The sequence below is a fragment of the Misgurnus anguillicaudatus genome, chromosome 11 (genome assembly GCF_027580225.2).
Source record: "Misgurnus anguillicaudatus chromosome 11, ASM2758022v2, whole genome shotgun sequence".
Lineage (NCBI taxonomy): Eukaryota > Metazoa > Chordata > Actinopteri > Cypriniformes > Cobitidae > Misgurnus > Misgurnus anguillicaudatus.
Genome location: NC_073347.2, coordinates 12,459,320 through 12,472,828, shown reverse-complemented (window position 1 = coordinate 12,472,828; position 13,509 = coordinate 12,459,320). Strand labels below are relative to the sequence as shown.

The 13,509-nt window shown below is 36.2% G+C and overlaps 1 protein-coding gene across 21 annotated transcripts in view; it reads right to left on the bottom strand.

Annotated features, from left to right (window-relative positions):
- kcnma1a (potassium large conductance calcium-activated channel, subfamily M, alpha member 1a) overlaps window positions 1-13,509 on the bottom strand; it is a 263,693-nt gene that overhangs the window by 83,248 nt on the left and 166,936 nt on the right. For all 21 annotated transcript variants that reach the window (XM_055170797.2, XM_055170791.2, XM_055170796.2 and 18 more), the window contains exons 6-9: window positions 12,964-13,039; window positions 9,077-9,152; window positions 8,521-8,691; window positions 3,933-4,024 (exon numbers count right to left, since the gene is read on the bottom strand). In XM_055170797.2, coding sequence (XP_055026772.1) covers window positions 3,933-4,024; window positions 8,521-8,691; window positions 9,077-9,152; window positions 12,964-13,039 — 415 coding nt within the window. The remainder of the gene's footprint in view (window positions 1-3,932; window positions 4,025-8,520; window positions 8,692-9,076; window positions 9,153-12,963; window positions 13,040-13,509) is intronic.

Below are 13,509 nucleotides of genomic sequence, written 5' to 3'. Positions count from 1 at the left end.
GGAAAAACAACAAAGAACAGAATAGGGGGTATAGTCAAAGTACCAAGCGGGGCACAAAAGCAAGCCAATTGCAATAGAGCAGCTCTAGTGCGAGAGCTGATGCATCCAGGCATTTAGGGTGTGTATGCTGACTGAAGATCAGGGCCAGAGTCATGTCACATTGAGATGATGAGGTGATAAGCCAGCAGTGACACACAGCCAGAGAGGCTTTTCTCACTGCAGCATGCATAACCCATAAAAGAGCCAACAGACATTCAGTCACATGCAAGAGATGATGGATCAGGCATGAACTCAAACAAAGAAAAGAAAAGAAACACACACATCACAATGATGAGACTGAACAGTACTGAAGCTGTTGAGATACTGTAGTGGTTTTCTATATTGGAGCACCACAGACACCTAAAGTAGTAATATAAGCATGACTATTTTATTACAATTATATTGTATTTCATTGTGGTTATTTGTATTTTATTATAGTAAACCCTTTGGGTCTCATTCACTAATTTATGCATAAAGATGTGTGTCATGTCAAAACACTTTGTAACACTTCTCTGTTTTGACTCCTATTAGCTTAGATATTATTACAATATTGACTTTTTATTAGTACTTATAGAGACAGTTTCCCAGACAGGGTTTAGATTAATTCAGGACTAGGCCTTAGGACATTTAGGAAAATTTTACAAACAAACCTTACAAAAAAAAAAAAAAAATACTGGTGTGCCTCTTGAGACAAAACAATGGTACTGATATATGTTAAGACATGTCAGTACAAGGTGTTTTTAAATTAAGGCAGCTCAAACATGCATTTTAGTCTGGGACTAGGATAAGCCCCGTCCAGGAAACCGCCCCATAAAGCACATATTTATGTCTTATTCTGCATGGCAATATTCTACATCCCTTAATCATACCCCATACATACACAAACTCTACAACAACTACCTAACTAAGTATTAATAAGCAGTAAATTAGGAGTATATTGAGTTTCATAGTTAACACTAAAGTGTTACCGTAACATTAACTCTTACACCACCATTGACGAGATAACTCGTCTATTATCCACCAGGTGGCGCACTTCCGCAACTTATACAACCCGGAAGTAGCGCCTCACGTGAAAGAGAAAGAACTCCGTGTATGTTTTAAAGATCGCTCTGAATCTGATCTCTATCAAAAGTCCTTCACAAAAATGGAATGATCTCAGCTTTTTGCTCAAAATTTGGTATTTTTGAAGAGACCTACCTATAATTGAGAGATGAGAAAAATAGAACAAATGAAGGTAAGATGAAACTTTTTTTGTTTGAAAACAGAGGGTCTGTTCTTTCATTTGATATATTGTTTGTTTATATATTTAAAGAAAAACATTTTCTGGAAGGCATTAAACTTTTGTGAAAATCATGAAAATGCTGGCTCTGGCTGGCAACTTTTTTTTTAAACGCTGGGAGGGAAAGAGGTAAATTTAAAACTTTCTTTTTTATTAGTTCACTTATTGGGGTGGTTTCCCGGACAGGGATATAGTCCTAGACTAAAATAAATTTAGGAGCTGTCCAAACTGAAAACAACTTACACTGACATATCGTAAAATACATCAGTGCCCTTTGTCAGTGCCTCAAAAATGCAATGCCTCAAAATGCACGCCAGTAATGTTTTTAGTAAGGCATGTTTGTTAAAACTTGTTATATTTCCTAATTAAATTTAGGCCTAGTCCTGGCTTAAGCTAATCTCTGTCCGGGAAAACCACCCCATTATGTCACTGTTTTATCCTAAACATTACAAAATGTAACAAATTTAACTTCTGGTGGCCCTTTCTTAGGCCAAATATATTTTGAAAAAAAATCTTCTTAGGCCAAATATATTTTGAAAAAAAATCTATTTCTATATCAGGCCCAGATTGGCCATAAGGAGGACATAGGAGAATTCCCGGTGGGCCGGGCTGTTTTTTTTTTTGGCCACAAGGGCCGGAGTTGTCATGCCACCGGGTTGAAGGTTGCTGTCCCTAGGCTGCCACTTATCCAGCCCCACTCACGTAATTTGCCGGCTTTAAAGATGTTAATGCAGGACGCGCGGTTTTCTTCTGCTTTTCAAAGCGCTCGCCTGTGAACACGAGTTTGGTTTCAGACGCGTCTATATTTGAGTGTGCTTGCCGCGTGTCTAGATGTGCGACCTCATACAAATGGCCACTAAAAGGAAGAGGATACAAATCGTATTTTTTTTTAATCTAGGTCATAGATGCAATAATGAATGGTCTACGAATAGTCATTATTATTCATCGTCTATTGATAACAAAAATCTATCTGACGCCAAACTCATCAGTTTATTGAAAACTTCCATATGAATATAATGTTTTCTCAAGTATATATATATATATATATATATATATATATATATATATATATATAACGATGAATTGCAAGGCTGCAGAGAATAGTGCACTATTGCAGACTTGTGTAGGCTACTGAAGATTTAACGATATTATTTTAATATAGTCAGTCATGAACTAAAGTGGGCCGGTCTAACGGATGAAACTCCAGGACTGAAAATGAGCCCCACTCCGGCCCTGGTCTATATTCATGGTGAGAACTGGTTAATCCAAAAACAAGTTAATCTACAAAAGTTAATCCATACACACGTTTGGAGAGGGGCAATTTGGCATCTCCGATTCACCTAACCTGCATGAGAAAACCTGTGTGTTTCAGCTCGATATTCCAGGTTTGATATTCTAAGTATTCTAGGATCATAAAAAGGTGTTTATTTATTCTTAAAGAATTACACATTTTTTTGCCCTTAGGCTAGAAAGTGGAAGAATACTGTAAAGAACCACAAATAGCTGTATGGGAGAGGCTCTAACGGTATTTATAAACTTTATATTTACCCAAAGCTACTTTAACTCTTTTAACGCAATTGACGAGTTATCTCGTCAAATGAAGAGAAAACATTTGCATGAAAATACATGTCCCTGATGAGGTTTTATGTTAATCTGTAATACCGTGATTATCCTAGATGGCGCACTTACCCAATTTATAAAAAAACTGAAGCAAAAAATGATTTAGTAATTTTAAACGCTGTGTATGTTTTGATAATCGTTCTGAATCTGATATCTAACAAAATTCCTTCACAAAAATGCAATTATTTCAGCTTTTTGCTAAAAAATATATTTTTAAGAAAAATACCCATATTTAAGAGTAAGCAGAGAATGAAACGTTTTTCCCCATTTTGTTTGTTTGTTTATTGTTTGTTTTGTTCTTTCATTTGTATGTTTATATATTTTTAGAAGAAAAATTTCCTGGAAGGCATTTTGTGAAACTTTTGTGAAAATCATAAAAAAATGCGTCCGGGCAACTTTAAAAAAAAAGGCTGCCAGAGAATGATTTAAATGCACATAAATAGATTTGTGTGTACCTTAGGAATTGAACCCATGACCGGTAGTTGACAGAAACTTAAATTTACCATGAAAGCCTTACAAGAAACATAAGAACACTTGCACATAATTATTAGTGAATGAGACCCTGAATCTACATTAGCACATAACAGATGGAAATAAACTGTTGTCATGAAGACACCATAACAAAATTAAATGCAGCACATGTGTTACAGGAAAGAAGCCACGGACACAGAGCTCAAGGCATGGACATGTGGCTTCAATGGCCAAGGTCTCCAGTCACAGTGTGACATTCATTCATCCTCGGTCTGAACTAATCCCATCTCTATCTGGGAAGAATCTGAGTCACACAACCACACCTGGTTCTGGATTTTGACTTACTTTCTGCCTCGCGTCGAGTTATAACTCCCTCCGTATTTCTTCCGATTAAGGATGAGAGCAGCAATTTCTGGCACGTAGCGAGCAAACATGGCCTACATGCATAGAACAGAAAAAGAAAAGTGCATGCAAAGATGGCTTCTGCTGTGACCGAAGCCACAGAGGCACCAGGAATACTTACTTTCTGCCATTTACTGCACTATAGGAACCACCATATTTCTTGCGGTTTCCTATTAACTCTATGATTTCAGGGACGTAGCTGGCAAACATGGCCTAAGGAGAAGATAGAAGACAGAAGCAGAGACTAAAAACGAGAGACCCGTTAAAGGGGGCACGTGCTTATCCACCTGATTTTCCCCCTAACATGTGCGAGCAAATAGTGTTGAGAGGGACATGTGTTAAATAGAAAATGTGTAACTTGGTTACACATCTGAATTTCTCATTTTCTAAAAAGAAAAAACCTTCCCCACCTTACATTGTGATTCTAATCAAGGGGAAAGATAATAATGCCAACTCCAAAAAATCTAAACATTTGCGGTGCTGTCTAATTGATCTGTCAATAAAAAAGGTCTTGTAAACAGGAAGAGAAAAAAGAGACCTACATGCCATGTTTTGTCCAACAAACACTAATGTAGTGGCAGGTTGATTTGAATAGTCCAGCCTGATCGCCCACAGCTGCAAAGCACATTAAGACTCATTACTGTGGTTTCAATGAGCTGGATGTGTTTTGCATGATTGCAGCCTCCGCGATGTTCTGTTTAATCTCAGGGCTGCATTAGCCCGACTGTTCATCTCCAGGTTGTTCATCTGACATTTCCGAAGGGACTTCTAAGCTGTTGTTCTCAGGGGCCTTGATGAATTATGACATCTGAATGATCAGGCTTGATGCTTTATAACATTTCCGTACTGAAGTCATTAATTGAACACCTGATATAAAACAGACCGCCGAGCTGTGATTACTTCCAGTCCTCACCAAAACAAAGAAATAACACACTGCTATAGTAACTCCTGGACAGCTGGAGCTCTTTTTATTCTGTGCTAGAGATGTAATGCATGTGTACTGAACTTTATAAGACATCATCTCTGTCTGTAGATGATTTATACTTTTCTCTTTAGACTGTGTATTAACTACAGTACATCATTGCACTTGGTAATATTTATAGTTACGAAATTTGGTTTTCATTTTCAAAATCAGTTTTCCTTTTTTAATGAATATGAATTCAATTGTTTCGAAAAAAAATTGTTTGTGTTAATAAAAATTTAGACATTTTCTTGATCTTTCTTGATCTGTTACACTTATTGATACTACTATGTGAATTACTTTATATTTGGATCTAAAATTCCATCAATTCCTAAATATTTATAATTCAAAGACTAAAATCACTATAAGTACATTGTACTTTTACATTTATTCATTTGGCAGACACATTTAAGCCAGGTTCACATCGCACGATTTCCGGCTGTCACAGATGAAAGATGGCCATCGTGAAATAATCGTGACGATTTCTAAGATTTGCACTTTAATTTTTAAGTAGAGTCAAGTCATTTCAATGTTTATCTATTTAACTTGACTATAGTGATGAGTTGTTGTAACTTGTAAAATAAAGTTGAAATAAGTTAAGCTAATTAAACTTTATTTTATAAGTTACAGCAACTCATCACTAGTAAGGTATTTTTGGATGAATTTTAAATGAATTAATTAAATTATTAAATTAAAAAGTCCCAAATTTGAAAATTAAATGCTAAAATAAAAATTATAACATTCATTTAAATTATTTCATTTTCATTTTCAATGTGATGAAGCATTATTCCTGCAAAATTAAAAAAAAGTGCAATGTTAAATTTAAAAGGCAAAAGAACCCATACTTTTAAAAAGGCTTTTTATTAATGCACACGCAATAATAGTGACAAAAATAAATTAAAACGTAAAGTTCAATTTTAATTTTATGTTAAAATTTCATTCTAGTCAAGGTAAAAAAAAAATAAAGTTGAAATGACTTGTAAATCCAAGTTAATTATACTTAAAAATGTAAGTGCAAATGTTTTTACAGCACATTTTAGACATTTCTTGTTGCACTTAAATTTGACGTATAATTAATTTAAAATTAAAAAGAATTTTGACTAGTGAGAAGTTGGTATAAATGATAAAAAAATTAAGTAACTAATTCAACTTTATTTTTATAATTTATAGCAACTCCTCATCATGAAAGTTGAAGTGAATTGTAAATTCAAGCTGATTAAACTTAAAAATTTAAGGAATTTGTACAGTGTAGGATTATGCTAAATTTCGGACACTTCCTGAAAATAATCACAGACTATCTTTGATCGCAATCTTTGTGCTCATTGTTTGAGCATACATTTTGAGTGAGAAGTTGGTATAAATGACTTCCAGAAAATAATCACAGACTATCTTCGATCGCAATCTTTGTGCTCATTGTTTGAGCATAAATTTTGACTAGTGAGAAGTTGGTATAAATGATAAAAAAATAAAGTAACTAATTCAACTTTATTTTTATAATTAATAGCAACTCCTCCTCATGAAAGTTGAAGTGAATTGTAAATTCAAGCTGATTAAACTTAAAAATTTAAGGAATTTGTACAATGTAGGATTATGCTAAATTTCGGACACTTCCTGAAAATAATCACAGACTATCTTTGATCGCAATCTTTGTGCTCATTGTTTGAGCATAGAGGTCGACCGATAGTGGATTTTACCAATACCGATGGTCCCTACTTGCTGATAACTGATTAATCGACCAATAGTTTTTTTACTGGACAAAAAACTAAAATAACATTCAAAGTGAAAATGTGCTTAATGAAATGAATATATAAATAAAAATATATAAATTATATTAATAAGTGTTGAAGTTAATACTTTTGTGAAATACTCACACTGGTAAAACTGAAATCACATTAATGTATAACATAGCGTTGTACTTTATTTGATTCTGTTTTAACACTTAATGATTCTCTAATCAAAATAACAAAATATGTACTACAGTGATGATATAAAAGAACTGAAATGAGATTTTGATTTTTTGGATATGTTAACGTAGCCGACAGCTTAATATAGTTCGCTTTCTCTCGTTATTAACTTAAAATAGGGATAAATCATAGTAACAAGCTGGATATAAACTAATGCAAATCGATAGTAATAATCATGACATTAAACATTTGGGTTGGATTTGTCTGTGTGTATTTTTTGTTTGAGATACTACTAATATTAGCGTTCTGTCAGCATTGATGACAAACTTGGGTTCCTGCTGTTGTTTCTCTGCTAATGCAATGTATGATGAAAATGTATGCGCTGTAAGTTGCTTTGGATAAATGCGTCTGCCAAATGCATAAATGTAAATGTGAGACAGCTGTCTTTGAATCGGTCTCACAGTACGACGAAAAACCACCGTTTAGGAGCGACCTACAACCTGTACTGACTGAGTAGCCAATAAAAATGCAACATGAAATGACGTATTGATTACTGCGTCATGTTGCTAAAAGTTAAATCTGTTTTATGTAAAAACACTGCTAAGCTTAACATTTCCACAGTCATCATGAATATTCAGTATTACTGTACATATAGACAAGGCTTATGCTTATGTAAACTACATGCAAGCTCCTTGTGCAAAAGTGACATTTGTAATTCATCTTGCTGTGTTTGTTTACAACTAGTGCATCCTGATGACGCTTACTAACTTGCGTTATGGTCTAAAGCCCAGTATGTCTTTTTAAGTGAACATATGTGCACGGTCGAACGCACAGCCTTGCAAAGTGTACATGTATTTGTAATGTATGTGAACAAAGACGTTTGACGCATGCGAATTGTGACAAAATGCGATGCATCTCCTAGGCTACATACTTCATTCTCCTGTACGCGCATGCGCGATCTACATGTACACAGTACGCATGGTTACAAAAACCCAGCTGTGCGCGTACTATTCTGATGATGAAATTTGCTTCACATGCACTGTACGTGGGCCCTTGTGTACTGTAAGTTTAAAAACAAGACTGTACTTCTAGCTTACAAACAGTAGGTGTCATCATCGTACAGTCTAAATACCTGTACATGTCCTACACAAGTTCATTAGATCCATCTGTAATGATCTCATAAGATGGAAGAAATCGCAGTTTGTAGCAGACTTTACAGTGGATTCAGTGTGCACTTTTAAAATAAGCATGTTTTACTGGGAGTCGAACCCACAAACTTTCTCAGTGTTAATACATTGGTCTATTATATTATTGAGCTACAGGAACACTGCAACTTAAGATAAACTTTCTTAAGATAAGAAAGTTTATATTTGTACAGTATCGGAGCGTTTCCGGCTGCTGTTGCCGTGGTAACGCTCAGGCAGGACTATGGGCCATCAGCCTGCCACTGTGTTTGTTGGAATGTGGGTAGGGAAACAGAAGGATGGGATCTCCTGAAACCGCAAAACTGTTTTAAGAGAATAGCAACAACATTATCGTCAAAATACATTGTAGTTACATATTCATTTAAATGTAACATGTAGTCTAATGATGGGTAGTGAATAAGGACGTGTCATCTGGCATCTAGCTTTTACACACATTTGAACCGTAATGATTATGCAGGATAAAGGATCTTTATAGTGGGATGCAAAACATTGCAAAGACAATCGACATATACAGTATGGAAAAACACTTAAATTAGCCTATATTAGTAATGAGAGACATCAAAGGATCAGTATAGATTTATATGGTGGTAGGAATTATATGACTGTATGATGGGGGGCCAGCAAGAAAAGTGATTTTACCAGACCACCGAGAATGAAGAAGACCATGAAAAGGCGTCCGAGAGTAGTTCTTGCATAGACGTCTCCATATCCCACCGTAGACATAGTCACCATTAATAAGTACACACATTCCCAATATGAGAGCGGTTGAGAATTTTGAAAGTTTTCCCATGGATCCCCTGAGTTTTCCACCTGTAGGAGGGAAAAACGTTAAAGGAATTAATGCTGAATCTAAACAAGGTCTCTTACAGCCATCTACCGTCCATACACCATATCACAAGGATGAATTTGTGAGAACCGAACTGAGGATTTATCGGTGATCAGAGTCTCTGCTGCCATCTAGTGGCACAGATGTCCATCTAGTGGCACATCCTGATAAAAACACGAAAAAGAAAAACAAAAACACAGAATCTTTAGATGAACTACAACACAAACTACATACTGGACACAGGGACAGACGTCACTTGAGCCACTTGAGAGCATTTTTCTCCCACAGATCTGCATGTGCTCTCCTTTCTTAGTCAGTTTCTCCAGGGGCATGGGAGGAAGGGGGGCGTGTGTGTGTTTTTTCACTCACCAGATGAATGAATCCTGCAGCAGTGAGCCATGTGCTTATGAAGATGGAACACAGGTTCACCAGCTTGATGGAATTACTGTGAGAGACGAGAGTTACATCACACCTCTCAAAGTGAAACGCATAACACTGACTTACAGATCAATCATATACTGACCCCAACACACACACACACAGACATGACCGGAGGGTTCCAGCCGCACCTGGCCACGATGCTGGGAGTGAATACATAAGTTAGAAAACAAAAAGGAAACGACAGTGGGACCCCGGTAATGACCACTGCACTGCATATTAAAACCCTTAAAGGAGCGTTCACACTGACTGCAAAAAAAATTTTTTTTGGAATTAGGGCCGATATTGACCAAAATTCATACTGTATCTCTGTCATGTTTTTATACATTCTGATATACGATAAATATTCCTTTATATTCTACAAAGTGGAATAAATTACCTTTCGTTTTGCCATTTTGGCTAATTCTTATTAATTCATACGACCACATTTGTAAGTAGTGGTACGATTTGTCTTGACCCCTGTGACGATGAGGTTAGGTGCGGGTTAAGGGTTCAGTTTCGTTGTTGTTTTTTCATTAGAATCATACGATTTTGCACGATTAACTTTGTATTAATTGATACGAATTAGCTATGTATGTTCAAGGCTTTGAACCGGTTCACAAACCAAAAACAAAAACCAGAAACTTTTGATGTTTTGAACAGAAACGAAACCAGAAACTTTAAAAAAAATATATGTTCTGGAACAGAAATGTTTATTTAAAATAATGGTAACCGGTTAATACCGTTATTTTTTTAGTTCCTTGACAAGATTTCTGTGCAATACTCTGTGAAGTTCACTTTCGGTCGTCATTGACTCATCTGTGAAATGAGAAGCTTGCCACCAGCAAGTAGCTCAAGCCGAAGACTCTAATGCTCAATCATAAGAGGTAAATATTATAGGCTACCAAGTATCTCAAGATGTTTGTTTTTTACTTATTAGTGGTGTAACGGATCACAGTTGATCCGTATAGATCACGATCCACGGTACGGCTCGCATGCGATTTGTGGATTAATACGCAAATTTAAATATGGTGAAAGTTGATCATTTGCACGTGTTTCAAAGGCGTACAAATGTTAACACTGAAAGGTGCAGTGTGTAAATTTTAGCAGCATCTAGTGGTGAGGTTGCAAATTGCAACAAACGGCTCAGTCCACTGCTCACCCTTCGCTTTTGAAACACAAAGAAATTACAGTAGCCGCCACCAGAAAAACATGTCATCGAGCGAGACAACTTAATAAAATAAGTTTGTCCATTAAGGGCTCTGTAGAAACATGGTGGCACAAAATGGGACTCCATGTAAGGGGACCCTCGGTGTATGTAGACGTCTCATTCTACGATAATAAAAACATAACGGTTCATTATAAAAAGCTCTTTATACACCCCTGATAATATAGTTTTGTGTATTATTTTGCATTTCTGTCAAGAGATCCTTTTAAAAATTACACACTGCACCTTGATTTTAAACAATTTAACCGCTAAAAGATGCTAAAGTGAGCAATTTTCTGTACGCACATGCAGTTCAATATGTCCGGTTAAACTCTGCCCTTCAAAGATCAGAACTCTTGATGTATAAACTTGAGAGAGAGATGCGCTACTGTCCCAAACTGTCGTCCATTAAAATACATTTGGTGAATAAAGCACTGAAAAACAACGTAATTTTCACTTTATGTGGAGCGACTGTTTATGCTGCATCTTCTTCCCGAAGTGACGAATTTGTCCTCCGTCTTTGTGTGTGCGTGTTTAAGTGCACTCAACAAATGTAGGCATGTCAGAATTACAGTTATGCCGCTTACATAATGTAGCCATTTTTAATGTTCGATGACAAGATAGAGACTTAAGGAAAATTATGTAGACTAATAATTTAAGTTTAATGTCCTAATCATCAATCTACTTATTTGTATGTTCCACAGCTGACATGGAACGTTATTAACCTATTCGGGAACTTTTTTTTGTTCTAACCGGTTCAGGAACGTCAATTTTAGGGTTGAAACGAAAACTGGAAACGTTAAAATACTGTTTCTGTTCGGAACGAACCAATTGGGAAAATCTGGTTCAAAGCCCTGTGTATGTTTTACATTATGTATGTTTTCTCGTGAGATCAGGCTGGTCATACTGTTGGTTTCTAGTAGCCACTCCTACCCAACTATAGTATTTAGTAAGCTGTTGATTGTAAGCAACCAGGTACAGTATGTGCGTCTGTGCTAAATTATATGAATATTCACAATAAGACACAGTCTTGAGTCTTGTGTTTAAAAAATTTAAATTAGTTACCACATATTAAAAATATTATAAAAAAGCGTAAAATGCATGAAACGCCATCCTTGTTTTAGAAGATATTATCCCTGACATGCATACAATAACAATGTTGCTATTCACAAAAATAACGCTCAGCTGGTAGTGCTGTGTAGTGATACAAATAGATGTCGCGCTTTATCGTGAATAAACCATAGCTATTGACCAATCCGTATCGAGGACTAAAAGCTATCCATTTATTAGGCTTAAAATGGCTGCATGTTTATTGGTGGCCGGCACACTAGCTGTGTCCCAATTCAAAGGCTGCGACCTTGTAAGGATGTATTTTAAGGCCGATTGCGTCACAACAGCGCGACTTGAAGCTAGTAAGGCGTCCCAATTCAAAGACAGAACGAATGTATCCTTAACAGCCGAGGCAATCCCAAGATTCATTGTACACCTGTAACGGCTGAATATAACAGCTGGATATTCTAAAATAAACAATTAAAACCTTTATTAAATAAAAGTGTGTATTTATCAGAAAACATTTTTTGGTATGTTTTGTGTTAATATTATTCTTTTTATGTTGCGTATATTTCTAAGGTTGATTAATTTAATATACTGTTGAAAAGTTTAATTTACATCAACGTGTCATATTTTCTAAAATAAATTAATTATTTTTCTGATTCCATATTTATTTTAATAAGTCAGAAATGTCTCTGCTGTTCTCTTTTGACAGGCGCGGTGTGTGCGCGTGCAGCAGGTGACGCAAATGATGGGTCCTCCGAAGGTTAGACCGTCTCATTTCAGTTCTTTTGAGGCTGCCACCTTGAAAGACCGAGTGCTCACCTTTTAAGGTCACAGCCCTTGAATTGGGACACAGCTATTGTGTTGTATTTTTGCATAAAATTGCCCATTGCATTGGCAAAAGTCGCTGTTGCTACCGGCGCCTCCAAAGGCTGACTGTCAATGAAAAAATAAAATAAATGACATCCAGTCGCACCGTTATTGCCGAATTGCTGTCTGTGTGAACACACCCCATAATAATTCTTTAGCGGACAACGTGAGTGAAATACGGGCGGTGGAAATGTAACGTTCTGTCATTTCAGTGTGATAAATCTGAGCAATTTCCCCCAAATGAAATATGACTGGATGGCTGCTAAAATAATTGATTCCAGCATGCTTACAACCACTGGGTTCTGACTGCTTTCTCCTTTGTTTCTCATCCAATGACAGATTTATAAAATACCACTGAGGTGTCAAGAGACGCTGATGTGTCATATGTGTGAATGGCTGCCGGAAGAGGAATCAGTCAAGAGCCTGTGTGCATCACACGTTTGCATTCATCAGGCTGGACAGCGGCCCTGTTCTCTTACCTACAGCAGACTAAATAAACACATACATGTAGTAGGGGATTAACAGAAAACATTCTGCTTAGCTATAAACCCTGCAGACATCTGGGTCTGTAGGGTTTATAGCTATCGGTGATGAGAACGGATGGAAGGGAGAGCAGAAACGCCTAAAAGGAGCTGTAGAGAATGTGTGTGTGTGTCATAGTGGAGTTTTTGAAGGGTGAGAGAGGTGCGTAATATGTTGTCGGCCTTACCTTGTTTTTAAGATATTCAAAAACTGTAAAATTTCTGAGAACTGTATCAATCTCAAGGCTCTTAGGAACCTAAGACCTGTAAGAGAAAAGCGAGAAAGCAATAATAAAAAACAAGTAATTGAGTTACAGTAATGCAATTTGTAGGTTCAGAATGGAAAACAAGCTAAATCAGTGGTTATCAAACTATTTTTGGCGTGTGGCGCATCACTTAGTGTCCCCCAAAAATATTTTTTGACATAAAACATTCTAAAAATTACAAATTTAATTAAACAAACAATGTAGTGCTGTTGGTTAGTAGCCTTATGTTTCTGAGGTTTAATTATAATAAATAAAAATGTCATAAAACTGGGGCACAAAACGGCCACCAGTTTGAGAACTACTGGTCTACATCATTTGTGCATACACTGAATTCTAATTGGCTCTACAGTTTTATTTGTGTTGATGATGCACTTCCTGATGAAACAGACATACTTAAAGGCTTCTCCCTTTATATAGCTAATAGGACTTTTTATATCACTGCCAATACATTTCCTATTGGTAGTCAAT